The sequence below is a fragment of the Chrysemys picta genome, chromosome 2 (assembly GCF_011386835.1).
Source record: "Chrysemys picta bellii isolate R12L10 chromosome 2, ASM1138683v2, whole genome shotgun sequence".
Taxonomy (NCBI): Eukaryota; Metazoa; Chordata; order Testudines; family Emydidae; genus Chrysemys; species Chrysemys picta.
The window spans coordinates 187,270,920-187,296,649 of NC_088792.1; the positions used below are offsets into that span (position 1 = coordinate 187,270,920).

The 25,730-nt window shown below is 41.9% G+C and overlaps 1 protein-coding gene across 9 annotated transcripts in view; it reads left to right on the forward strand.

Annotated features, from left to right (window-relative positions):
* The window catches only part of CARMIL1 (capping protein regulator and myosin 1 linker 1), a 360,331-nt gene that overhangs the window by 231,620 nt on the left and 102,981 nt on the right, over positions 1–25,730 (forward strand). For 8 of the 9 annotated variants that reach the window (XM_065581995.1, XM_024102104.3, XM_065581992.1 and 5 more), the window contains 6 exons: positions 2,727–2,821; positions 8,309–8,395; positions 12,731–12,834; positions 16,317–16,394; positions 16,488–16,564; positions 19,799–19,903. In XM_065581995.1, coding sequence (XP_065438067.1) covers positions 2,727–2,821; positions 8,309–8,395; positions 12,731–12,834; positions 16,317–16,394; positions 16,488–16,564; positions 19,799–19,903 — 546 coding nt within the window. The remainder of the gene's footprint in view (positions 1–2,726; positions 2,822–8,308; positions 8,396–12,730; positions 12,835–16,316; positions 16,395–16,487; positions 16,565–19,798; positions 19,904–25,730) is intronic. The other variant, XM_065581991.1, reaches the window with a different exon arrangement.

Sequence of the window (25,730 nt, forward strand, 5' to 3'; positions counted from 1 at the left end):
ATTTTGTGGCATCATATACATTCAGAGTACTTGGCATGTTGACCTTGTCTCTCTCTGCTGTGATCAGCATTAGCTATCTGTCCCTGTAAAGGTGTATTTCTCAGTTCTGCAGGTTATAATGTCTATTTGCTGGGAAGAAATGTATTCATCCCATTGATACTGGTTATCCTCACTTGGCATACGCTACAGGCAAAGCATTTTTAGGGAGTTATGACCACTTCCATAGTCAGAGTTGAGAAATGCTACTAAGGGTAAATTTGAAAAGTGCCTAAGTCCCATTGGCTTTTAATGAGACACAAGTCACTCTATGTGCTTTTGAAAATTTTATCCCAAATATGTAAGACAGTGGATCTTAACCTTTCCAGACTACTGTACCCCTTTCAGAAGACTGATTTGTCTTGTGTACCCCAAGTTTCATGTCACTTAAAAACTACTTGCTTTCAAAATCAGACATAAAAATACAAGTGTCACAGCACACTATTCCTGAAAAATTGTTTACTTTTTCATTTTTACCATAGAATTATAAAATAAATCAAGTGGAAAAAAATATTGTACTTACATTTCAGTGTACAGTATAGAGCAATATAAACAAGCCATTGTATGAAATTTTAGTTAGTACTGACTTTGCTAGTGCTTTATATGTAGCCTGTTGTAAAACTAGGCAAATATCTAGATGAGTTGAGGGTACCCCCTGGAAGATCTCTGTGTACCTCCAAGTATACTCATACCCCTGGTTGAGAACCGCTGCTGTATAATCCTAACAAACATGAGGAGAGATCGCTCTTTGTTCCTTGGGAAGTTTCCCTATGTAAAGCAGAAAGTGGCATTTTGATAACTATTTAGATGGGTAATCGGGACAGAACTTATCCAGCAAGGATATTGACTTTTAGTTGAAAAGGAAGAATGACGAGTAAGGACAGTGCAGTAGAAGCTTAGTGAGTTGGCTGAAATAAGGTACACTAACTAAGTAGGCCACATTGGAAGAATGGGGTGCATATAATAATCAGAGGACTGGATTCTCTGGTTTGCTAAGGCTTGTCACCTTAAAGTGGCAGAAGATAGCCACAGGAGCATAACCCTTGTGCTTGGGGGCCTGTCTGCTGGCAGAAATCTGGCAGAGTTGGCTGGATGGTTTCCTGGCCAGTGCCACCCATCCATCACTAAAGGGAAGGAGGGGTATGTTAGGAAATTTTGGTCTGTGGGTATGGCAGTATGAGGAAGGGACATAAATTAGGGTGGAGTGTTGAATCAAGCCCCGAGACAGACAAAAATGTTGTGGTGATAATAGTGGCTAAGGGATAAGAGAAGAATGAAGAAAGAAATTAGTTGTTAAAAGTTGTTAAAGCTCAAAACAGTATAGGCCCTGCCAATACACAGCACCTTCTCCTTAGTGAGTGTCTGTGCTCAAATATCACCTGCCTTTGAGGATGAAACTGTCTTGGGTCAGCCCATGATCATGACTTGCCTGCGATAAACTGTTGGGTGTGGTTACTTGCTCCCTATTGACATCCGCTTTGTTCATTTCTCCCCAATATTTAAAAAAAAAAAAAAAGCCTCCCAGGACTTCACTGTTTCAAACGTGCACATGACCATCATTGGCCACACACTGTTGAGGTGACTGCAGTTTCAGGGCTCCGCTGCTACTCCATATCCAGAGAGAGGATTCCTGCTCTATTGGTTCTTATGTACCCCCTTGTGGACAGAACAATCACTTAGGTTGTGCTCTGTAGGCAGGATTTGCCCTTAAGTGAGTTCTTGTCTTTTGACAAAATTAATGAGGTATTTAGCTATGTTGTCTCTCATTCTTGGTTACAGGAAATAAGAGCTTTCTATTGTAAGGAAAAGAGAGCAGATTGAACCAAGAGTTAGTGGTTAAAAGCTGCCTATTGGTTTCAGGGTGGAGTCTAGAGGGTTTGTTTAGACCTGCAGAGACCTAAACAGCTTAGATCCTTCCTGGGCTATTTTGCCACAGTTGTGATCAGCAAAGGCCCCTGAGCTTGACCCTCCTGATTATAAAAGAGAGTGAGCAGAGTGTTGTCCATAAGGGCCCCTTTCTTCTGGAATTCTATCTCCCCTCCTCTCCCAGAAGGCAGAGATGCTGGAATAATTTGTATAGTGGGGGTGCTGAGAGCCATTGAACCAAACTGTAAACCCTGGTATATAATGGAAACCACTTCAAGCTACGGAGTGCTACAGCACCCCCTGCACCTATGCCACAAGGTCAGAAATAGTCCCTGTTTGTTGACCTTCTGGATATGCTGCAAAGCCTCTTTGTTTGAGCAGGTACAATGGAGAACCGATGCACATGAGGGCAGGAGTTCTGGGAAAGCATGCTAGTGATTAAACTGTACTTATCACATGACTGATGATCAAATGATGTGGTCAGAGGGAGAAATTGGGCTGCTTTGGACAGTTTGTTTTAGAACTCCTATTTTGCTGTGTTTTTTTTTTTTTGATAATATATATATAATCTCAAAGGCACTCAGAGCTATGGATGGGCATTCTTTGGTGTGATATTGGATAATGTATAAATAAAAGATTGCTGTTGAAAAACAACAAATTGTGCAAATAGATGTGACTAAACTAAGGGAAATACTGTACATGTCTGCAACTGGCAAATTTGGCCATTTCCTTTCTTTCCAGTAATTGGGTCATTTTAAGCCTCTGAATATGGTGTTAATGCAGGAGATAATATAATCATCATCTTTTGTTTTATTTTCTTGCAGAGATTTTGCACAGAAACTGGCCAATGCCCTAGCCCATAATCCCAACTCAGGACTTCATACAATTAACCTTGCTAGCAACCCTCTTGAGGACAGAGGTACTATAACATTTACATTTTTCCTTTTATACAGTCAAAATAAGAGGATTAGTGCTACTTCATTCCCCTTTGCCTGAATAACAGAGCATTGTGCTTGGTGTAATTGCATCGTAAATATCTGTTGCTCATAGGTCACTGCGAATTGCTTTTCTTTTTTTAGTTTGCAAATGTCTATTAGTTTGAGATTTACCAATAGGTGTTGAATGGTTTTAGTGTAACCATGAATTTAATTAAAGTTGGGCTTGTTTGGCTTCACAGAGATCACTTTTGAGCTAACTGACAGTGGAGAAACACTGTGCCTGGGGTGGAGAGAGAAGAAAGGGTTTCAAATACTATATTTTAAAAAGTAATAGAATTGGTTTAAGGACCATCTGAGAGTGACACACAACTTTGTTCCTTGGGTTATGTATTCCAGATGTTTTCTAGCAGATAGAACTACCTCTTTAATTCATCTGTGATTATATAAATATTTCTAAGTGCATTGAAGCTGTCAGTTTTTGAGCTCCCTTCTAGTGCTCAATATTGTAAACAGTTCACCCCAGTCAGCTCAGCCCTTACACTGAGTATCTATGTAAGTCTGTCCCTTTTCAGCAAAACGATCCCGTTGACTTCAATGAGAGACAAGCACATGCTTAAAGATTCAGCTTTGCTGAATCTAGGCCTTAATTTCTGAGTGATTTCAGTTTAGACTCAAGTCACGCCCATCCCTTCTTTCTTCTCTTTCCACCCTAAAAACTGAACATTGTATTTTTAAATTAAAATAAAATTTTCAGTCTAAGCTTGATCCTGGAAGCACCGTGCTTATGGATTTCCCATTTACTTCACTTAAGCATTCCATGCACAGGGCATTCTCACGATCACACCCTTAATACATCATTTATAGGGCTGCTTGAAAAATAGGAATTCTATTCTGTAAAACCTTTTGTTTCATATTGTGTTTGAGGAAACAATTCAAAACAAAAAATGTTCACTTGTCACTGGAAGATGAATGGGGGTGGGTAGTCTCCCCATCTCTCCCTTTCTCTATACAGTGGGAAAGGTGTGTGTGGTGCTCACCTCACAAATTTGAAAGTGTTTTAGTTAGATTCCACTCAGTTTGTTTCAGAATGAATCAACACCATTTTTTGTTTCAAATTGTTTAGTTGAGAAATCAGAATTTCAAACCACAGGAATATTTTTCGTGAACATTTCCATATAATTTGAAAAGCCTTTTTTGACTAGCCAAAACTCTTTGTAGTAACCACACTAACTTATTTACAATAAATAGTCATGAGGAGGAAAAAGGCTATCACATTTTATACAAGTTGTTGCTTTTGTTTTTTAAGAATTGGATTTAGGTAGGTTAAAAGGAAAGCTCACTGTGTTTCTTTCTTATTAAAAAAACAAAAGCATAAGCAGACTTGATATAATGGAAGATCTTTTGTCTATAAGTCAGGCTGGGTATTTCACATGCTACAAAGAGAACAGTTCAAAACAGACAGAAGTAATGACATACAGGAGAAAATTTAGGCAAAACAATAGTTAATTATGAGCATACAAACTTGGATTTTGACTAGTTTCTTAGTTAAATCTTTTCAGCTGACCATTCAGTTAAGTTTAATTTTCTTAAAAATGCAGAAATTAAATAAGTTACTTGTCTATTTTAAATTGCAGAGAAATTAAATATAATTTCAGTAAGCAAATGTTGCATTTCATTACATTCAAAATAAGACCTAAGCAGGAATTCAGGGGTTCTGGTATCTTGTGTGTGCAAATTGTACTAGAGATTGTGTGTGCGAATGGAGGGAACAATATGACTTTGTCGTAAGGAAGATGTATGCAAAATCATAGTTAATTGCAGATAAGGAATATGGAAAACATCTCTGTTTTTAACTTGTCACATCAACAGGAACTGGGAGTTTACCCCGGTTATTATGTAACAATCAGAGTATTCAATACTAGTAGTAGTTTACAGTTATGTGAATGATAAGGGAGGGAACGAGTAATGATTATGATTACTCGAATAGAAGATCAGAACAGGTGTTTGTGTGCAGATAATGCCAAAAGATTATTTTGTTTACTTGAGATTTAACAATTAGTCTCTGTTAAAAAAAAAAACAGTGCTGAGTGTAATGGTTTTGTACTGTGAACAATGTGTTAAATCATGCTTGGATTCCCTTCACTGCACTGTTAAGATTTTGTGAGGTACCTATGGAGTGTATTAGCAGTCTAGAGATGAAATCCTGGCCTTTCTGGCTTGAATGGGGCCAGGATTTCACCCTTGGTTTCCTTTAAACACCTTAATGTTCCAAAACATCTCTGCACTTTGTCTTTTTATTAAGCTCTCCTTGTATTCCTGGTTGCAGCTTGGTCTTTCTCTCCTGCTCTGTTACTGGAACTGACACCAGTTTTGTTGTATGTTGCCAGAAGGGGCAGACTGATTAAAAAAATTTAGCCTCCTGCTTATCCAAGACTTGAATGGCTCCACTGCATTTGTTTTTCTCTACTATTATCTTTTCCTAGGTCCTAGCTCACTGGTTCCCAGGGCCTCATGCTGATGAGGCTATAAGACAGGGGTGGGCAAACTTTTTGGCCTGAGGGCCACATCGGGGAATAGAAATTGTACAGCGGGCCATGAATGCTCATAAAATTGGGGTTGGAGTGTGGGAGGGGGTGAGGACTCTGGTTGGGGGTGCGGACTCTGGGGTGGGGCTGGGGATGAGGAGTTTGGGATGTAGGGGAGGATGCTCTGGGCTGGGGCCGAGAGGTTCGGAGGGCGGGAGGGGGATCAGGGCTAGGGCAGGGGTTCAGGTTCTGGCTGGGGTTGCAGGCTCTGGGGATGAGAGGTTTGGGGTACAGGAGGGTGCTCCGGACTGAGATCGAGGGATTTGGAGAGCGGGAGGGGGATCAGAGCTGGGGCAGGGGATTGGGGCATGGGGAGAGGCTCGGGGTGCAAGTTCAGAGCTGCGCTTACCTCAGGTGGCTCCCAGAAGCAGTGGCATGTCCCTTCTCCAGCTTCTATGCAGCGGCACAGCCAGGTGGCCCATTAGAGTGCGGGAGGGGGCCATTGGAGCGCATAGGAGCCAGAGCGCCCGGCCAGAGCAGGGCTGAGCCGCGTGCTGTGGCCCCCGGCCAGAGCACCGGAGCGGGGTTGACCCCCAGACCTTGCTCCCCAGTGGAAGCTTGTGGGCTGGCTTAAAATGGCTCTGGCCCGCAGACTGTAGTTTGCCCACCCCTGCTATAAGATCTCAGCAGCTAATGTGGGTGGTGCTGACTGGATTAGAGACTTTGTTGGCTATAGTGTGAGAGAAGGGGAAAGGATATTTGCTACTCTCCAATAAATAGCCCAGGTGCAACAGAACAGTATTTACTCTCCCCGTACTGCCTTCCCTCCTTTTCTCTGCCCTTTTGACATCAAAATCATATTTGGCTTTTAAGCCTCCTGCAGAGAACCAGCTCCAACCAAGAAGTGGAGAGGACCTGCCAGAGAATATAAAATCCTGAGACAGTAGCTTAAAAAAGTTTAATACTTGAGTCTCTTACTTCAGTGGAGCTGCAGAGATTTGTAAAGTGTAGTTAGGAAAGAAAATGTATCAAGGATCCCACTCCAATCGTCACTAAAATTAAATCTGACCCAGGGTTAGCAGGTCCAAAATTATACCTGCATCATCTTTAAAGTTTTTTGCAAAGTTTGTGAGATTCTTTACATGGATTTTTATGTCAAGTGAAATATTTTGCTTCTGCTTTCAGTTGGGGTTGATTTTTATTCCTGATCTTAGTGTGGTGTATTGAGTCTATGGTACATTGCTTAGAAGCCCTGTGATAGACACCTTATCCATACAAAAATAACCACCTCTTTTTTCAAGCAAAAATAGAAGGAAATGTAAAATAAATTTCACTAGTTAATAAAATGTTTAAAACATTGTCAACTGGTGCTTCCTTGAAATTTCTCCAGAAGCAAATGTTTGTTAAATATAATCCCAGGTATTTTTCACTTTGTTTTCTCTAACAATAAATTCCTACAAAGGTGAAGTGCAGTTACTTGCATATTCTCATAAGATAACCTGACTCGTTCTTGCAATAAGTTGGTGAATACATCCAGTTACTATTGTATTTTTACAGTAGACAAAGTAATGCATCTTCATAGCAACAACTTGGCCATATATACAAAATATGGCCTGGAGTTTTGGACAGTCTGTGGAAGCTACATGTATCGGCAATATACATGCCAACCACACTTTTACAAACAACAAAAAGACCTTGAAACAAAAACTCCACAAATGTCTGAAGTATAACCACTTAGGTGTTTAAGATAGATAGATAAAAGAATATGAGAAATATTTTTTCTATATTTATATGTCCATTGAAGTAAGAATGTCAGGATTAGCTTTTTTTTTTAAATATCTGTTTTGGGTTTTGGCACAAGAGGCAAGTTTATTCTTTTTAAAGAGATGTATGTTCCCCCAAGGGAAGCTTACCTGGATTATAACCTGTGATTTGGTACAGAAAAGTGTATTTCACACCTCATCGCATTGCTGCAATTTACTTGTTGATAGATTTATTCTGGTAATGAATATTGTATAAATTACCTCGATCGTTACTGAGCAGGTGTCTCCTTAAATATTCCATCACCCATTTTAAAATGGGAAATAAATTTATGGAATGCAGAACCTCAGTTAAAGTGAGAAATTGTTTTTTGCGTTTTTTCTTTCAGCAAAATGGTGCTGAGTAATGTAGTTGGTACCAGAACCCTAATTCTTTTTTTATTCGGGAAAATGGTCCATTATGTGATTTTTGAGACTGTATAAAGGCCAGTGTATATTTCAGTCTAATTAAATGAGATAAGTGACCATTATGACTAGAATGGAGGCTTCAGATTCCTAGAGCAAGTTCTCTGCTACGTTACCTGCATCAGAATTTATTTTATACAAAAAACTCATCCTGCTCTGCACTACTAGTTCAGCTGTACAAAATACTCCAGTCCTTTTTCAGCAACGCCTTTGCCTGTTTATCTAATGAAGAAAGGGTTTGACTCAGTTAGGAAGAGAGGTCAAGGTTAGCTAAACTCCATTGAACCTTGACCTTTTTTTCTAATAGACCCAAAGAGATTCTTATTACTTGGAAAGCTGCACATTCACTACTGTTGTATTTAGCTTCATTATCGTTTTCCTGTGGCGGAACCATAAAGCTCTCAAACTATCCATCTGCTGACATCCTGGCACATGTTACCTTCTCTTTGACCCTTGGCCCTCAAAAACTTAAGCACGCACTGCATAGCTTTAAGCATGTTAAAATAAAAAGGAGGTGGTTGTTGTATACATCTTTGGGCCAACCCTGGAAGAAACTGAATTGTATATGTGAGGAGTTGAACAGCCTACACTCCGTTTACTTTCACTGTGTGGTCTCAGATTTTAGCTGTGGTTCAGAATCCTGAAAGCCACTCTCGTCAGAAAAGCTACAAACTTTTATGCTCTTTTTCTCTCCTCCCCCTCCCCCCCCCCCCAACAGGTGTGTCCTCTCTAAGTATCCAGTTTGCCAAACTCCCGAAGGGACTGAAACATTTAAATTTATCTAAAACCTCATTGTCACCTAAAGGTATGTTTTATACTTAACCCTGCACTTTTTCTCTATTTGGTGAATGAGTAAAACAAAACGTTTTTGGTAGTGATGGATCCTGTCATTATATAATTGTAAAATAATTTGTTGTGTACTTGATTATTACACTCTGTCTAACTTACCTACTTATATGGCTGACATTATGAGAGTATCTGAACCTTATCTCTTAGCCATAGTAGGCTCTTCAATTATGGGCATGATCCAAATCCCACTGAAGTTAGATGAAAGCTTTCCATTGACTTACGTAACACTGACAGACCCTGGTCGTCGGCGGGCAGGATCAAACCTGGGGCCTCTGGAACTAAATGCATGAGCTAAAAGCCATATGGCTCCTAGCTAAGGCTGTAGAGCAAACTCATTAATCTCTAAGTGGTCTCAGTGCCACTAGATGGGACAGAACACCACACGCAGGAGGTGTGTGGGTTCCATACCTACTGAGGAAGCGTGTCCTGAGCTTCAGAGACTTCCCAGTTGAAATCCCGGATGAGCCCCCACTTGTAACACCAACAGACCCTGGTCATGGGCAGGCGGGATCGAACCTGGGGCCTCTGGAGCTAAATGCATGAGCTAGAAGCCATGTGGCTCTTAGATAAGGCTAAGAGAGAGTAAATGCATTAATCTCTAAGTGGTCTTGGTGCCACCAGATGGGACAGAACATCCTTTAACTATCACTTCACTTGTAACAGTAAGCCAAGCTGTGTTACCATTTTAGATGTTGCTCTTTGATGTGGGAGCCCCACATGTTTCTAACTTTCAGAAGTTGATCTGTTTTTAAGAAACGCTCTATCCAACATATTTCTTCAGCATACCATTTTAGTAGATGGCTCATGAAACTACTGTGGGTGGAGGCAATTCTGCACCTTTGAAAATGGACCTGCTACTAGTGATTAACCTTTAAATTGATTTGACATTTATTGTTGTGTAGTGTGTTTTGCATTATGATTCTTACCATAGCCCAGTCATCAGGGCATGATTGCTGGATTTTTTGGTTCTTTAAAACCTTATAAAACTTTAGTTCCATTCATTGTGTTAGTACTCTGTTCTTGGAATTTTGACCACCCTGATATTTATTCTTGGGATAGGAGAAAACTCAGAATATTTACTCAAGTCTTTGGACCAAATCCAACCCTGGCAAAAGTGCACACAGCTTCCAGTATGTTGAGTCACCTCCTGTACTCTTCCTCACTTGAAGTTCCATCATTTGGTCCAATGGCATCTACCAATGCTTTGGATTTTTAGGTCTATGGGATATTCTATCTGTTTCCACCTATCTCAAGAACAGTTGTCAGATTAGTCAAGACCGCTCAACCAAATGCTAATCAGCAAGGACAGAATATTGAAGCAATGAACAAAATCAAAGGGATTTTTGTGGTTTATTTTTAAAAAGGTCTTAAAACAAAAGCAGAGTCCATCTTTCATGCCTAATGATGACCTAGTAAGAATCCTAATGCAGACTGCACTGCAATGATTCTCAAATCTGCAGAGACTAAGACCTTACCACTGGATATTGTGCTAGAGCAGCCCTTCAATATTCCTATTGAAAACATGCTATTCTGACTAAAAAGCCTAGCCTAATGATATGACTTATCTTGCTGTTAATGAGAGTTTATCTATATGTGCGGTGCCCTCAAAACAGTGAATTTCTTGCCTCTCTATATCTCCACACAGTCTCCTCTTCACTGCTTTTGTGGCTGTCTTTACAGCTCCTTTTATCAGTCTGCCCTCCCTTGACTTAGATCAGTGGTTCCCAACCTTTTTTGTCTGGCGGGCGCCAGACGACGAGCCACGGAGGACCGTGGCGGCGGATGAGCATCCGCCGAAATGCCGCTGACAAGGGGCAACATCAATAGGCGTTGTCGCCGCTGACAAGCAGTGTTATCCAGAGGCGGCATTTTGGCGGCAACACCTCTGGATGACACTGCTTGTCGGCGGCATTTCGGCGGATGCTTGTCCGCTGACCAGTACGTGGGCGCACTTAGACGCCCCGGCGGGCGCCATGGCATCTGCGGGCACCGCTTTGGGGACCCCTGACTTAAAGAGACAGCATTGCATTAATTTAACCTTGTTTTGCATTTGAAGGTTATTTTTGAAACCATAAAGGTTAGAACTATTTTTTAAATAAAAGCCTAAATTTTGAAGTGAGTGCTGGGACTCACTTGGGAAAGTTTCCTATTCAGTCCTGGGCAACTGGACAAGTGGATTTTTCCAGTCTTTTGTTTTAGGGAGATAATAAGCAGCACTTACAGTGCTTTTCACTTCTTCCTTATTGTTTTACCTTACTACTTAACAAATACATTTCATTTGAGATTCCTTTGTGAGATTGACAAGTGAACTGCAGGCAGCAACTTGCCAGATGATCTTTCTTTAAATATGGTGTTTCGTAGTTCCTAACAGTTGTTAGGTCTGAGTGCAGTGAAACAACATTATAGGCTTCATTCAGACTGAAGTAGGATCTCTGTTAATAGCACAGTATACAATAAGAGAAGCTCTAAAAGAGGTTTAGCAACTTGGAGCTTTGAGTCAAACAGAAAATTCCATGTGCTCGGATCAATTAAATCTCAGCTTTTTGAACCTGATCCAGAGCTCACTGAAGTCAATGAAAAGGCTCCCATTGATATCATTGGGCTTTAGATCAGAACCAGTGGCTTTGTAGTTAATGAAAGACTGATTCATTTAAAAACAAACAAAAACCCTAAAGGAGGAGAGATTCTACTTTCTACCCTAGTGCTCCCCAACGTTAACTAGCTCAAACACTGCTTCGTTATCCTAGTTCTCAATATCATTTGCTGCTGTTGAATCATATGCTACTGTTGCTATTCGGATGGGATCTAGCAAGGTGTGTGTGTGTGTGTGTGTGTGTGTGTGTGTGTGTGTGTGTGTGTGAACATGCTCATTGCACTGCTCTTTTCTACTTCCGTATAGTAACAACTGCTGTTATCACTCATTAAAATGGGCACATGGCTAGAACCCATTGTGGCCAGGTAGATCTGTTAAAGATTTAAAAAACTTGCATTTTGTATGTACAATGTTTCAGCCCTGCAGTTTGCAGGTGGAATGTGTTTAGTAACAAAGACTTACTTTAACAATAAAATAAAATTGCAGAGTGAATAGTGAAAATTTGAAAGCTTGGCAGCTATAGTAACACATACGAACTCTTTTCAGAGAGAGGCCCATTTCCAAAAATAATCCTTGAAGCCAACAATCATGCTACTAATATTGATCTCATCTTAATATTTTGGTGTTTAGATTTGGTGCTCTAGTTTTCCAGACATCTGTGGCTCCTGATTTTGCCAGCTTCTTCATCGTATGTTCCTTGGCAAACCTATGTCCTTTCTAGCATTAAGAATTGCAACGTATTTTTAACCTGAACGATGGGCACTTCTATCTGTTGCCAATCCGTGTTTATGAATTGTCTGGAAAGCTGCCAACTGTTGCTCAGCAGTTCAAAGCACTTGTCTTCTCTGTTCCTTTGACCAAGCGCTTAATAAAAGCCACCCTTCTATTATAGGAGGCAATGATGCTTGTGTGTCTAATGGATTTTCTCAGGTACTTACTGATTGGGAAGTAGCCTACAGCCATCCAGAATGATTCAAGAGTTCAGTAATAAGCTCTCATGCTTAGTATGCAAGTTACATTGGCTGAAGGTGTCCACTTCATCTCTGTTTTAAATAGCTTAGGAACCCCTTTGAAGGGAATGCTGATTTGTTGGTTCTTGACACATAATTTTTCATTTTAATACCAAAAATATTTATTTGTTCTGAACAGGATTTAATACTGTACATCAGTGTGTTCAAATATATATTTCATGATATCTTAGTTAGCCAAATATTTTTCTGAAATTACCGGTGAATACATAATTTAAATGTTTGAACTTCTATGTCTTGTCAACTGCCTTTGAATTAGTAGTGAACTATAATTGTTAATGTATTTGCCTTCTGCGGATGTTTTTATTTAAACATCCTTGTTTACACACAAACCATATTTTAAGTAATGTAAAATCCCATTAGAATTGAGCCAAGTACATGGTACAGTAAATGTATCAGAAGGTTGTTCCTAAGGATCTGGTAATACAGGTTAAGGGCTTGGTCCTGCTAGATGGTAGGGAACCCTGAATTCCTAGTGAAGTCAATGGGAGTTGAGGGAGTTTGGCACCTTGCAAGAGTGGGCCCTGTAGGAGAAAAATAAATCATAACAATACTGATAGCAGGAGATCATTGATAGTTGACAGTGTGTTCACTGAAACTTTGTCATTACAGGGTTTATGCTAATTCTTTATTTAGCCCAACTAAGTTGAATATTGACATTTTGTTGCAGGGGTGAATAGCCTTTCCCAGTCACTGAGTGCCAACCAGCTGATTGCTAACACTCTCACCTACCTTGACCTCTCAGGGAATGCTCTGCGGGGTGATGATCTCGCCGTATGTGTTCCTTATTTTTCTGATTCCTGAAAAAAATGTATATCTTTAATGTAGTGGGGGGGAGAAGGGGGATTTTTTGTGGGTGATATTTTATTCGTTTAAGTCAAGTTCTAATGGTGATTAAAATGACACAGTGATAACATTGCCTTCCAGTTGTGACGCTGCCTGATATGGGACGCAGCTAAGAGTGCCAGTCTCAAGTCAGACTGCCAGAAAACAGGGCATGTACCCCAAACTGGCGGCATATTGAATCGTAAGATTTCACCAAGCCAGTAACAAATGTGTGCTTCCAAAATACTATACTAGTTGTTTTGAAGCCACGGACAGTCCCCTGCAGGACTTCTAGCCCCTCAGGTACCACCCAGAAAACCAGACTTCTGTCATAAATGATTATTAAATCCAAAAATCACATATATTTGGTTCTTCTAGTTCCAAAGAACCAGACACGCACCCCAGGTCAAAATATACTTCAGCTCTTACCCCAAACCCACGCTGGTAGCCAATCCGTTAGTAACTAAAAACTAAAGTTTCATTAATATAAAAGAGAGAGTGTTATTAAGAGATTAAAATGAATCATATACATTACAATTCATTTCAGAGTTTGTAGATCAGTATAATAGCAATGATGTTAAATCTGCCAGCTTGCAGTAAGTCTCTCTGGTTCATCCCAAATATTGGGGTCCTCAGCCCATTGTTCAAAGCTTTTCTTTGTTAGAAATCATAATCCAGAGATGTGGAGCAGGAAAGAGGCAAGGGAATGATCCGAAGAAGTGGGCTTTAGCCCACGAAAGCTTATGCTCAAATAAATTTGTTAGTCCCTAAAGTGCCACAAGTACTCCTGTTCTTTTTAAGGGAATGATGATTACCCCCAAGTCCATGTGCATGGAGTCAGGGATCACATGTTCTACATGTCCTGCTGGGTCACTGGGCCTCCATCGTCTAAGTGCTCCTGCTCTCTGAGGCATCCTTGGGAGGGGCTCACTGGAAGGGTTGATTCTCCTTAATGGCCCATCAACCATGGCTGGCTGGTCTAGATGTAAATCTGTCTGGTGGGCCTTTGAGATGCAACATGTTCGAGATACAAGCACATAGCAAGGATTCATAATTTCATACACAATGATAATACATGCATATAAACAGGATAACATTGTTCAACAGATCACAACTTTTCCAATGATACCTTACAAGGCATACTTTGCATAACATCTATCACAATTGTGCAACAGTGGTAATACCTTAGTGTACACATGGTCATCTTTACTTCTATACAGTGTCACACTAGTATAAAGGCAAATGAAGTTTTAAACATCCCACGCAGCTAAACTAATTCACTTCACTTTGCTCCTATCCAAGTCCTCAGATTCTACTGATCAGTCAGAAAACTGTCAATTGTGTCAAACTCTGGTGGTCTTATGACATACAAAAATTGTCCACATTAAAGTAACCAAATTCAAATTAATTAAACCTATCTTCTGTCTATCTTATGGTTAGTTTGAAAGCTGAAAATAATCGTACATGGGTTTTGGAACCTGAGAAACAGACGCTTATCTGCTAAGCAGCAACAGATTCATTTATAAAAAGGCTGTTTGGACAAATGGTGCTATTTGCCAATAAGTGGGCTGAATCTCAAACAGTCTTAGGGGCAGAATAGGGGAAACTCGTGAGCCTTTGAGGAATTAGCTCTTAGTGAGAGTCCATTGGTCTGGTCTTTTGTGTCACCGCCAGTGAAGTCCAGCTCTGTTTCATTTTCTGTGTGGTGAAGGACATCAGGCTCAAAATAATATTTTATTCAGACTTTCATCATCACATCCATCCCAGTCTCACTTATTCACACATCCTCAGTGTCCAGGCTGGGATACCTAAGAAATGAAGACTAAGGAATTCAAAATAAGCATTACAAGAGTCCATCTTCATTTGACACGCACTTTTAGTATACAAATTAAAATGCCTTATGGCTTTATGTGATTTCCACCCCCCATTTTCCTTGGTATCTGTTAGAGATTCATGAACACATTTACAAAACACATCGTCCTGTGCTTAAGAGAGCAGAACTCTCAGGTGGAGAACTAGAAGAATGTTGACAAATGAGAGCCTTTAGAGAAGTAGCAAAAATTAAATATGAGAATAAAGTGGTTTACTTAAAACCACATATTTAAAGAGTTTATAATAAAATGAGTGTGTTAGCTCAAACAAACAGTGGTTAAAGGGAAAGTGATAGCTGGCTGCAAGTATTTTAAAGGGTGCAAACACCAGAAGGAAGAGACATTTTTAAGTGGCACAAGAGGATTTATCTAGTATATTAATTACATTAATTTTAGCAATGTAAAACTTAGGTGCAATACCATGAAAATACTTTTAACAGTCAGATCTGTTAAATTATGGAATCGTTTTCCAACAGAAGTGATGGAAGCTCCATTGTTTGCAATTTAAAATTAAACTGAGGGCTTGTCTACACTGGCAATTTACGGCACTGCAACTTTCTCAGGGGTGTGAAAAAACACTCCCCTGAGCACAGCAAGTTTCAGCGTTGTAAAGTGAGAGTGTAGACAGTGCACCAGCACTGGGAGCCGCTCTCCTCGTGGAGGTGGTTTTTCTAGAGCACCACACAAGCCACTTAAAAGTGCTGCCACGGCAGCGCTTTAGCGTTGCCAGTGTAGACTAGCCCTGAGCAAAGCACTGGGAAATTTACTGTCGGGAACATTCATGCATTGGTACCAGAGGGGCTAGATGACCTAATATTGTAGGGATTTGATTTTTCAAAAGTCCTGAGCACTCTTAACTCATCTTGACTTCTCTTGAGTTGGGGGGGATCAGCACTTCTGTAAAGGAGGGGCAACTTTTCTTATCTCTAATTTGTATGGTTCCTAGACATTAAAAATAAATGTCTGATGTAACAGGTGTTAGAGCATAGGTAAAATATCCTTAATATTATAATAGATGGCATTCATTAAAATATTATGTTATCAGACCTATCTTATAATATCTCTGAATTGCCACAAGACACTGGTAATATGTGTATTTTAATAAAGTCTAGTCAGAATTATAAGGTTCAGACACAAATTAGCTGCTGGCCTAATGCAGTAAAAAGGGTTCACTTAAACTTTCAAAACTGATTAGCCTTTTTGGAGTATGGTTGCAATCTGGATGGCATTCCAATCTATTTTGAACTAAAATTAATTAACGCTTTCTGAAAAATGTGTAGCAAATTGCCAGCTACTCAAGATAAATCAAGTTATGCATGTCAAGAATACTATGTGGTAAATGTGATCCAGGCAGCATTCTTTTACTGTCATTTTAAGAAATGTTTTACTTTTGAGGGCTAGAAGATTACATCCATTAAGAGAAAATACCTTCAGTCAAAACTGTTGGAGTCCAATTAAAAATAAATGTCTGAAGTTTGTGGAGAGTGAAAATAAAAATAATTCTGTGTAATATGTAGAAAACATAATATTCGTATATTTTTTTCTTTTTCTCATTTGAAGAGCCTGTATAATTTTTTGGCCCAGCCAAATGCCATTGTTCATCTGGATTTATCCAACACGGAGTGCGCACTAGACATGGTAATCTTATTTCTTTTGGTAATTCAAAAAAACACCATTAGTATTACCAACAGGTTTATTGCATATAAACCTACCTTCCTCTTTATTTCTCAGGTGTGTGGAGCTCTCCTCCGCGGATGCCTTCAGCACCTAGCTGTCCTCAGCCTGTCCAGAACAGTTTTTTCTCACAGGTATGGGTTTAAATATAGTTATTTCCAACTCCTGGAAATATTCTATTATTCTTTTTTTGCACTTCTGCAGCAGTTTTCTTATGAGGAAGCAGCTTTAGACTTTCAATTAAGCACTATGTGACAGAGGTGTTATTTATCCCCGAAGTATATTCCCTCACATGGAGCTATTTGCTAGACAGTGGTAGAATAAGCCAAGGGTTCTCAACCTTTTTCTTTCATGCTATAAAAACTCCACAGCCCACCTGGGCAACAACTGTTTTTCTGCATATAAAAGCCAGGGCCGGCGTTAGGGGGTATCAAGCAGGGCAGTTGCCCAGGGCCCCACGCCACAGGGGGCCCTGCAAAGCTAAGTTGCTCAGACTTCTGCCCCGGGTGGCAGGGCTCAAAGCCCTGGGCTTCAGCACCATGCGGAGGGGCTTCGGCTTTCTGCCCTGGGCCCCAGGAAGTCTAATGCTGGCCCTGCTTGGCAGACCCCCTAAAAATTGCTCATGGCCCCATAACCCCTGGTTGAGAGCCACTGGAATAAGCTAACCTACGTAATAGGTTAATATAATATCATATTATATAATATAATATATATAATACTATCCCTCCCTCCTTGTGAGTTCAATCCTTGAGGGGGCCATTTAGGGATTTGGGGATTTAGTTAGGGATTGGTACTGCTTTGAGCAGGGGGTTGGACTAGATGACCTCCTGAAGTCCCTTCCAACCCTGATATTCTATGATAATATGCTCACTTTGATCCTGACTCAGCAAAGCACCTATACACATACTTAACTGAGGGTAGGAGGTGCAATTTGAAATGTGACTATTCCCTTACTTATGGTTAAGCATGTGCTTAAGTGCTTTGCTGGACTGGGGCCTCAGTCAGGCCATAGGCTCAATAAAGTGGAGCCCTGCCTCATTCTATTTGTTCCTTCCCATACCCTTTGGAGCCCTGACTCTTTCCTTTCCATTCCATTCCCTCACGTGGAGCTATTTGCTAGACAGCAGTAGAACAAGCTGTCCTGCATAATATGCTCGCTCTGATCCCGACTCTTTCCATACCCACATGCACATTGAAAATTAACTCCACTCAGGTTACACTTGCACATACACACAGTGCCAGTGAAATGTTGGCAGACTATAAGTTTATCATGAAACAAAAACCCTGGGCACTTGCTCAAGGTAAAAATTTAATAGCCAAAGCATATTGCTTTAAACCCCCCTCCGCCCCCCGAAATGGCAGAAGTTTCCCCTCAAACTAACAAAAGAACAAAATCCAAAACCACTCCTGAAAGCTGAGCCCAAATATGCAAAATTTTATCCTAAAGATAAAACTTTGTCACCTGTAATTGTCTGAAAATGACCCTTTGAATTGAAATTCTTGTGCAATTCTAAGTGTAGGTGTCTACCTGCATTACTATTGTTACCATCCTGTTCTAGGCTCTTTCCAAACACCGAGGAACACAAAGTTCCTGTTCTCAAAAAGCATTAGTACTGTACCAAAGGAATTGACTTATCTGCTTATAGGCACAATATTCCAGAACTGCACTGAAAATCAGTGTTAGCTAAAAAATTAAACATTTAATTTTCAGTGCATTCTTAGCTGCTTTTTTTTTTCTCTCTCTCTCTCTCTCCCTTCTTCCCCCCTCCCCAGATGCAGAATAGCCCTTTCTTTTAGGGTAGAGCTAGGCATAAAAAGATAATTTCGTTTAACAGAGGATTTCAATATTTCTAAATCTGGTTTTGTTCCAATGCAAAACGAAAACCAAAAAGTTGAAAATTCTCTGTGAAAGGGAATGGAGGCAGGGACCCTGGAAGTTCTGGGGTCCCTGTTTCCAAGGCAGTGCATCTTGCAGGCTGCCCCAGCGTGGGGGACCCTGGGAGCCCAGGCTGCTGAACAGCTGAGGCTCCTCGAGTGTCCAGGCGGGCTTGGTTCCTTATCAGCCCACCAGGCGGCTGGCAGAAAACTAGGCAGAATTCCAGTGGAAGCCTGCCGAAATTGAACAGTCTCTATGAAATGTTTGTTTCAATGTGTTGACCAATTTGGATGAAAAAAATATTTCCTCTGTATCTTTCTGACCATCTCAATTTTGGGGGCCTGATCTCATATTCACTGAAATAAACTGAAAAACTTCTATTGACTTTAATGGACATAATATGAGGCCCTAATCCAGCTGAAAGCATAGTTTAGTAAGGAAGAAAACACTGATTAGAAGAAGAGAATTGAGGTTTGTGGTGTTCTGTACTCAGTTCTGCCCCGACCAGCTCTTTGACTCTGAGAGAGTCAATTGCCCTCTCCAGGCCTGTCTTCCCTCTGTAAAAAGAATACAGGCCCACTTTACAGACTTGTGAAAGTTACTCTTATGAAGCCTTTTGAGAGCTTCTTATGAAGCATTGCTTTTATTTTTATTTGGGGGGATTCAGACTCTGCCATGGTGTTGTTTTGCTATTTATTAAAAAGAGTGGCAGATATTCTACCCTTTAGATATTCAGTCTGCAATGGTGCCCACTGAATACTGAAATTGGAGCATAAAAACAATAGGAATCAATACCAGAATGGCCTGAGTACATTTGCTTCTCTTGAAACCCAATTTTCACATTATATAGATAGTATTTTTTTATTATTATTGGAAGTCAGTGGTGACTATTCTCCCCCCCTCCCCTTTCCTTTTTTTTATTGAGCGTAGTCCTTTTGAGGATATTGACTGACAGCATTGGAGGCAGAATCCTCTCTCTGGAGAGCAGTTATATCCCAGGAAATAGCAGTGTAAGCTGCCCTGTCTTTCCAGATCAATATGCCTCAACTCTAACCTGGAGGCATCACTTCTGCACACCTATTGCTTGGTACTACATTCAAATGTTAAACAATAACTATCTCTAGGGGTGAAAAGTTATTTCCTTCTCATAACAATTTTGACCCTTTGCTTCTCTCCTGGTGTTGTGAATGCCAGTCGACTAGTAACTGGGCTGAAGTCACCTGATTATTTTATGTAGGTCACCAAGGAGCCATTACTTGGTAATACCTTCTGAATAAGAAATGAGACATTGATGAATGCTGTTGTCTCCATTTTGACGGCTTTTTGTTTTTGAGCTAATTGAAAGCTACCTAGATATGATTGTTAAAGAAGAAGTACATTAATTACTAAAAAAAAAAGAGTGCTGCTGACCCTGACATCATGAATTGGCAATCTGTTGGATGTTCAAATGTTGCTTTTTCTCTCCCTGCTCCCCCCTCCCCCTAATTTACAGGAAAGGAAAAGAAGTTCCCCCGTCTTTCAAACAGTTTTTTAGCAGTTCACTTGCTTTGATGCAAATCAGTTTTTCGGGGACTAAACTCTCTCCTGAGCCTCTAAAGTAAGTGCTGCATTGATTTTTCCTGTGACTTAAAGACACAGTTTGCATGGTTATTTATATACATGTCTAATCCTGAAAATGGAGAGGAAAGCAGATCTTTTCTGCACATTATTCAGAGCGCCATTTACAGTTCGTCACTGAGAAAGTGAGTTTCATAATGATCCCCCCTGCTGAACTGGCAGAGTTGGAATGTAACAGCCTGGCTTGACCCTTACTGGTTGGGGGCTAGCCAGCCCTGATCACAGAATGAGCCACACCTGGGAAAGATCAGGGTGATTGCCATATGAAGAACAGCAGGAGGCTGCAATGAAGAGTGCTCAGGAGTCAGCCAACCCTGTGACCTCTGGCATAGCCTGCTGCGGGGACCCCCTCCTCTCAAAGAGAGAAGCAGGAGCCCTGGGGGAAAGTAGATGCAGAAACTGGAGGAAGCCATTTGTCTGCTGGCTGAACAGCACAGTGGACTCGTGTAGTTCTTCTGCAGGAGCAGCAGTAGTGGCAGCGACAGCAGAAGGCACCGTCGGCCTTGCAGCAGGAAGAATAGATGGTTGGGTTTGGGGCCCAAAGGTGTTGCGGAGAGACCACCGCCACCTGCGAAGGAGGAATGTCTTTGTGTGCTTCCAGTGTGGAAGATCATGGCTCAACAGATTTGAGTACTGGTACTGCCGGGAGAGGCATAAGAAAAAACAAGCATGAGAGGGCAGGAACCCAGAGTAAGGCTCCATCCCAGTGTTTTAGATGTGGCAAGGTAGAGCACATTAAGAAGGTCTTCCCCTTGAATAATGTGGTCTGTGGGAAGGGAAAAGCCCTGCAGACAAGGAAGAGTGAGGGAGAGTCGAAGGGTGGAACAGTCTGTGTGTTCCCAGAAGCGTGTCAGTCCTGTCTGCCTGAAGTGAGAGAAACCAGTTGGGATGGTGAACTGTGATTGAGGAGAGGGGGAATTAAAGCCAGAGTTGACTGCTGGGAATGTGATCAAAGTGGGAGGATGCCCGAGAACGGCAGGGTTGTATTAGTGTTTGGGAGAAGCGGACGAACACGGAGGCTGCGGTGAAAGTGGACATTGCAGTCATGGTAGCCCCTCTTAGAGCTGCCAAGAGGGCAATACAGCACTGGGAAGAGAAGCTTCTCTGATGGAGAAGGATCGGAAGGAACTTGTTGCCTTGAAGGAGAAGTGGCAGGCCCTACAAGGAAGGGAGCAGTTAGCAGAGGAGCATCAGATGACTCTAGAGGAAAGAGATCGCCCGCTCATTATGCTAGAGAATCTGAGCTGTCAGGCCCCACAATCATGTTGTCGGCAACAGTGGAATTGGATGGTTGGGGGGAAAGTATTGCTGCAGGTAAAACTTTCCCCGGGGTGGGCAAGGTTCTAAGCGGGGGGAGGCATGTAACAGGGTGGCTCTTCCTTTAAGGGCTGGAGGGCTGGCCAACCCTAAGTACAGGATGAACCACACCTGGGAGATCAAAAATGATTGCCCTATAAAGAGCAGCAGGAGACCGCAATAAAGAGTGGGTGCTCAGGTATCAGCCAACCCTGTTACAAAGCCTAGGCTCTCCCCTAGGTTTCTACTTGTCTAGCTAATATTGCCACACAGTGCTCTGTCTACACTAGACTTCTTGAATGTGTGTATTAGCTAACATTTTCTAAATCCCAGTGTAATCAGAGACCGTGAGTTGACCTGCGTGGTCTATTGTGGAGGGAGATGTGGGAAGCAGGCAGTAACTTAATAGGTGGTTAGTTAATGGACTGGAATTTAATATAGCTTAAAGGCTAAATCAGTGAGGTGGAGGGAGAGGGTTTGGAGTGAATGGGTTAGGGTTGGAGGAAAAATCTGGGATGGAATCAACACAGGAGAGAAAGAAAAGTGGAAAGGATGGGGGGGGGGGGGAAATCACAGCAAATACCATAAGCTAAAGAATAACATAGTTTGTTTTTTAGATACAAATTGATACAGGGGAGGGAAGAGTAGATGAGATAAATAAATAAGACGTGGTTAATGAACCGGCCTGAGGAACTGTGTAACCATTATCTTCCGTTCTTTCCATTCCCTCTATTATGTTCTCCTTTGTTATATCCTGTCTTAGGCTTTGCCTAGACTGGGAAAATGTTGTATTAATTAGTGTTCTTGAACACTACTTACCACCTAGTGTAGGCAAAGGCATGGTGGTGAAAAACATATTGGTTATAGTTAACCCACGGGGATGCTCACTGTATGGTGGATGTGTAGCCATCAGCACGGAGCAAATGTTGTTATGAAAAATGCCATGAGACCTTTTAATGTCCCTATAGAGTAAAAAAGACCAAAGGCCCCAATTCTGCAAATTTAACCTTTGGATGTGACAACTCACGGGCTTAAAGTTAACCATGTTCCTAAGTGTTTGCAGAATTGGAACCTAATTTGTTAAAGATGCTCTCAAAAAACCCTTTTCACAATACACCACATGGTATTTAATTATCTACTTTCAGCAGTATGGTACTATTTATTGCAACCCCCTTTCTGTTTTATTTAAAGCAATAAAATTGTTTGGCTGTTTCATTATCGTGTTGTTTCTTTAGTTTACGGTTTTCTCTCAGTGTGAGCTGAAGTGTTTCAGCCATGATGGTACTTGGAACTCAATATGTTTTCAGTGTGATTGTTAGCATTTTTGTCTGAAATATGATTTTTTTAAAAAATCTTACATAAAATTAAGGCTTGTCTACTGTGGGGTAATGAGCACTACAGAGCTCTGAGTTCTTAAGTGCACAAATGTGTTGTGCATTAATTGGTCCATGTAGACCTTGCTGGTGTGCACTAAATGTTCCCCAGTGCGCTTTAACATAGTGCAAACCAACAGTGTTTGTGCAGACCAGTTAATGCACAACACATTAGTGCTCTTTAGAACAGGGGTGGGCAAACTTTTTGGCCCGAGGGCCACATCTGGGTGGGGAAATTGCATGCAGGGCCATGAATGGAGGGCTGGGGCAGGGGATTGCAGTGCGGGGTGTGGGAGGGGGTGTGGTGTGCAGGAAGGGGCTCAGGGCAAGGGGTTGGGGCGCAGGAGGGGTGTGGGGTGCGGCGGGGGCTCAGGGCAGTGGGTTAGGGTGTGGGGTGCAGGAGGGGCTCGGGGTGTGGGCTCCAGCCTGGGGCTGCTTACCTGGAGCGGCTCCGGGGTGTCAGTGGTGTGCAGCAAGTGTAAGGCAGGCTCCGTGCCGCGCCGCTCCCAGAAGCGGCCGGCACCACGTCCCTGCGGCTCGTGGGGGTTGGGGGCAGAGGACTCCGTGCACTGCCCTCGCCTGCAGGTACCTCCCCCGAAGCACCCATTGGCCACGGTTTCCCGTTCCCGACCAATTGGAGCTGTGGGGGGCAGTGCCTGAAGGCGAGGGCAGCGCGTGGAGCCTTCTGCGCCCCCCCACCCCAGGGGCTGCAGGGACATGGTGCCGACCGCTTCCAGGAGCGGCACGGGCCCTGCAGCGCCATGGGGGTGGCAATCCCGCAGGCCAGATCCAAAGCCCTGATGGGCCAGATCTGGCCCACGGCCATAGTTTGCCCACCATTGCTTTAGAATTATACCTCCATAGGGCACATCACCCCACCATGTCGACAAGCCCTAAAATTCTGGTTTAAATCATGAAGAGGCTATAAGATTAAGTCTGAAACTGCTGTTTTCAGACGTACTGGGCTTTAATTATTACAGAAGTCTCTAAAAGATAACTTACTTACATAAATTGGAAATGAAGGTAAATCAAGGGAATTTGAGAAGTAACATGGTATACAATACCAATAATATTTCTTTATCATCTTTCATCTGTGTATATCTAATCGCTTTGCAAACATAGACCTTGCAACAGCTCTGAGAAGGAGGGAAAAATTCCCTTTTTACAATGTGAAACTAAGGCGCACAGAAGTTAAGTGACTTGCCCAAGGTTAAACAGCAAGCCAGTGGAAGAACTTGAAATAGAGCCTTAAAGTCCTGACTCCAGTCCTCTGTTGTACTGCTAGACGACATTCTCTGAAAAGTTGCTGTGAAAATGGTGCCACATTAAGCAATAGATCTGCTGCTTGTACATATTCAGTTATATCTGCCCGCTTTAGTGATTGAACATATGTTTACTAGAGCTGGATGTAACCGTTTCATCCAGGGTTCTCAGTTTGCTTGAAGTTTCTGTATGTCAGAATTTGCTTTAGTTTATAATCGGAATGAAACCAAATGTTAATTAAACTTACCATAAGCAAGGAAACCTGCCCCCCACACCCCTCTAAAAATTTAGTTTCAGAAACATTGAAACATGGTGATCCCAAAAGGCAATATGTGAAATTGACCAGCTTGACGGTTTCACTGCTGCTAAATAGCAATGGTCTCAGCAACTGCCTGGACTCCCAGGGTCTGCAGCTTCGGGCAGCCCTGCTACGGTCTTCCCGGCTACTGGGCAAACTGGACTGCCCTGGATCTGTAGCCTGTGCCAGGACTTCCATGCTCCCAGCTCCACAGCAGAGTGCCTGGCAGCCCTGATGTGCCCTGGAGCTCAAGATGGAGCCTGGGCTTTCCAAATTCTAGGCTCCCCACTCTGCAGCAGAAATCCTGGCAGCACTGCCATGGAGCTGGGAGTCGAGCAGCTTGGAGAACTCATGCTCCAGCCAGAACTCGGGGGGCGGGCGGGCGCTCTGCTGCGGAGCTGAAGATCCTGGAACATGAACTCTGGCAGTTTTCCAGTGCGCCATTCAGTTTTGCCTGTGCATTTCCGTTGAAGAGAGTGGTTGCACAGGTGTTACTGAGGGCATAATTAGAACACAGTGGGGTTGCACAGCTGTAATGAGGGCAACATTTGGCCTGCAGTGTCTTTTATTACTGCTCATAATTTATGAGAAGAAAAGAATTGACGCTGATTCTAAGATCTTAGGGGGGTGTTTACAGCGCTGGCAGTGTGCCATGTCTACATAGCTTTTTAGAGTAGACCTGCACTTTAATGGTATGTGATCTAAAAATATTTAGGAAGTTTCTCAGTCAGACCTTCACGCGATCACATAACTGCGTGTTTCAGAGAGGTTTTTATGGAGCGGGAGCTTGGACAGAAAACGGAAGCTTTAGGAAGCTGTCGCTGAGCAGCAATATTTCAAAGTTACTTTCTCGGCTGTTAAAATGAAAATAAATGAATTAATCAATAGAAAAGGACTGAATCTACCGCTCAGATCGAGGGGCAGATATAAAGGATTGTCTGGGCTCCGGTATGAAAATTTTGATTCGCTGATGCTTTCGTACTCAGCACACCAGGCTTTACACATTGTCTGCAGTGCACTTGGTCTCTTTGAGGCACGTGGCTCAGCAGAACAGGATTGTTTTGTCTCTCAATGATTCTTCGGATTCTGTTAGCTTGACCCTGACTGAAATGAAGGGCAGGCAAAAAAAGTTATTCTATCTTTCTGTTGAATAACTGATTAACATCAGCCTCCTCCATACAAAGCCACTAGTAGTTGTCTGAGGTGCTCTCAGAAGCACACATACTTACATACTTGCTAGTACTAAGGTCCCAATACAAACAGTAGCATTTAGCTACATGGGCCAATTTCATCCCTGGTGAAATTCTGTTGATAACAGTGGAGCTATATATTAAGGATGGATTTGAGACCACCCTGGAGGATTTCAGTTCTATAACTTCCCCCTCTCCCTCCAATTTGGAGTCCTGCTTCTACGTATCATGCAATTTAAAGCTAATGTTGTACCCATGTTGTTTGGAATAGCGCTTTGAAATTCTCAGCATGGATAAACTGAGAATTGTCTATATGTTGACACTTCTTTGAAATGCCATACTTCAGGGGGAACAGAATGGGTGAAGTTTTATGTAGAAACCACTGAC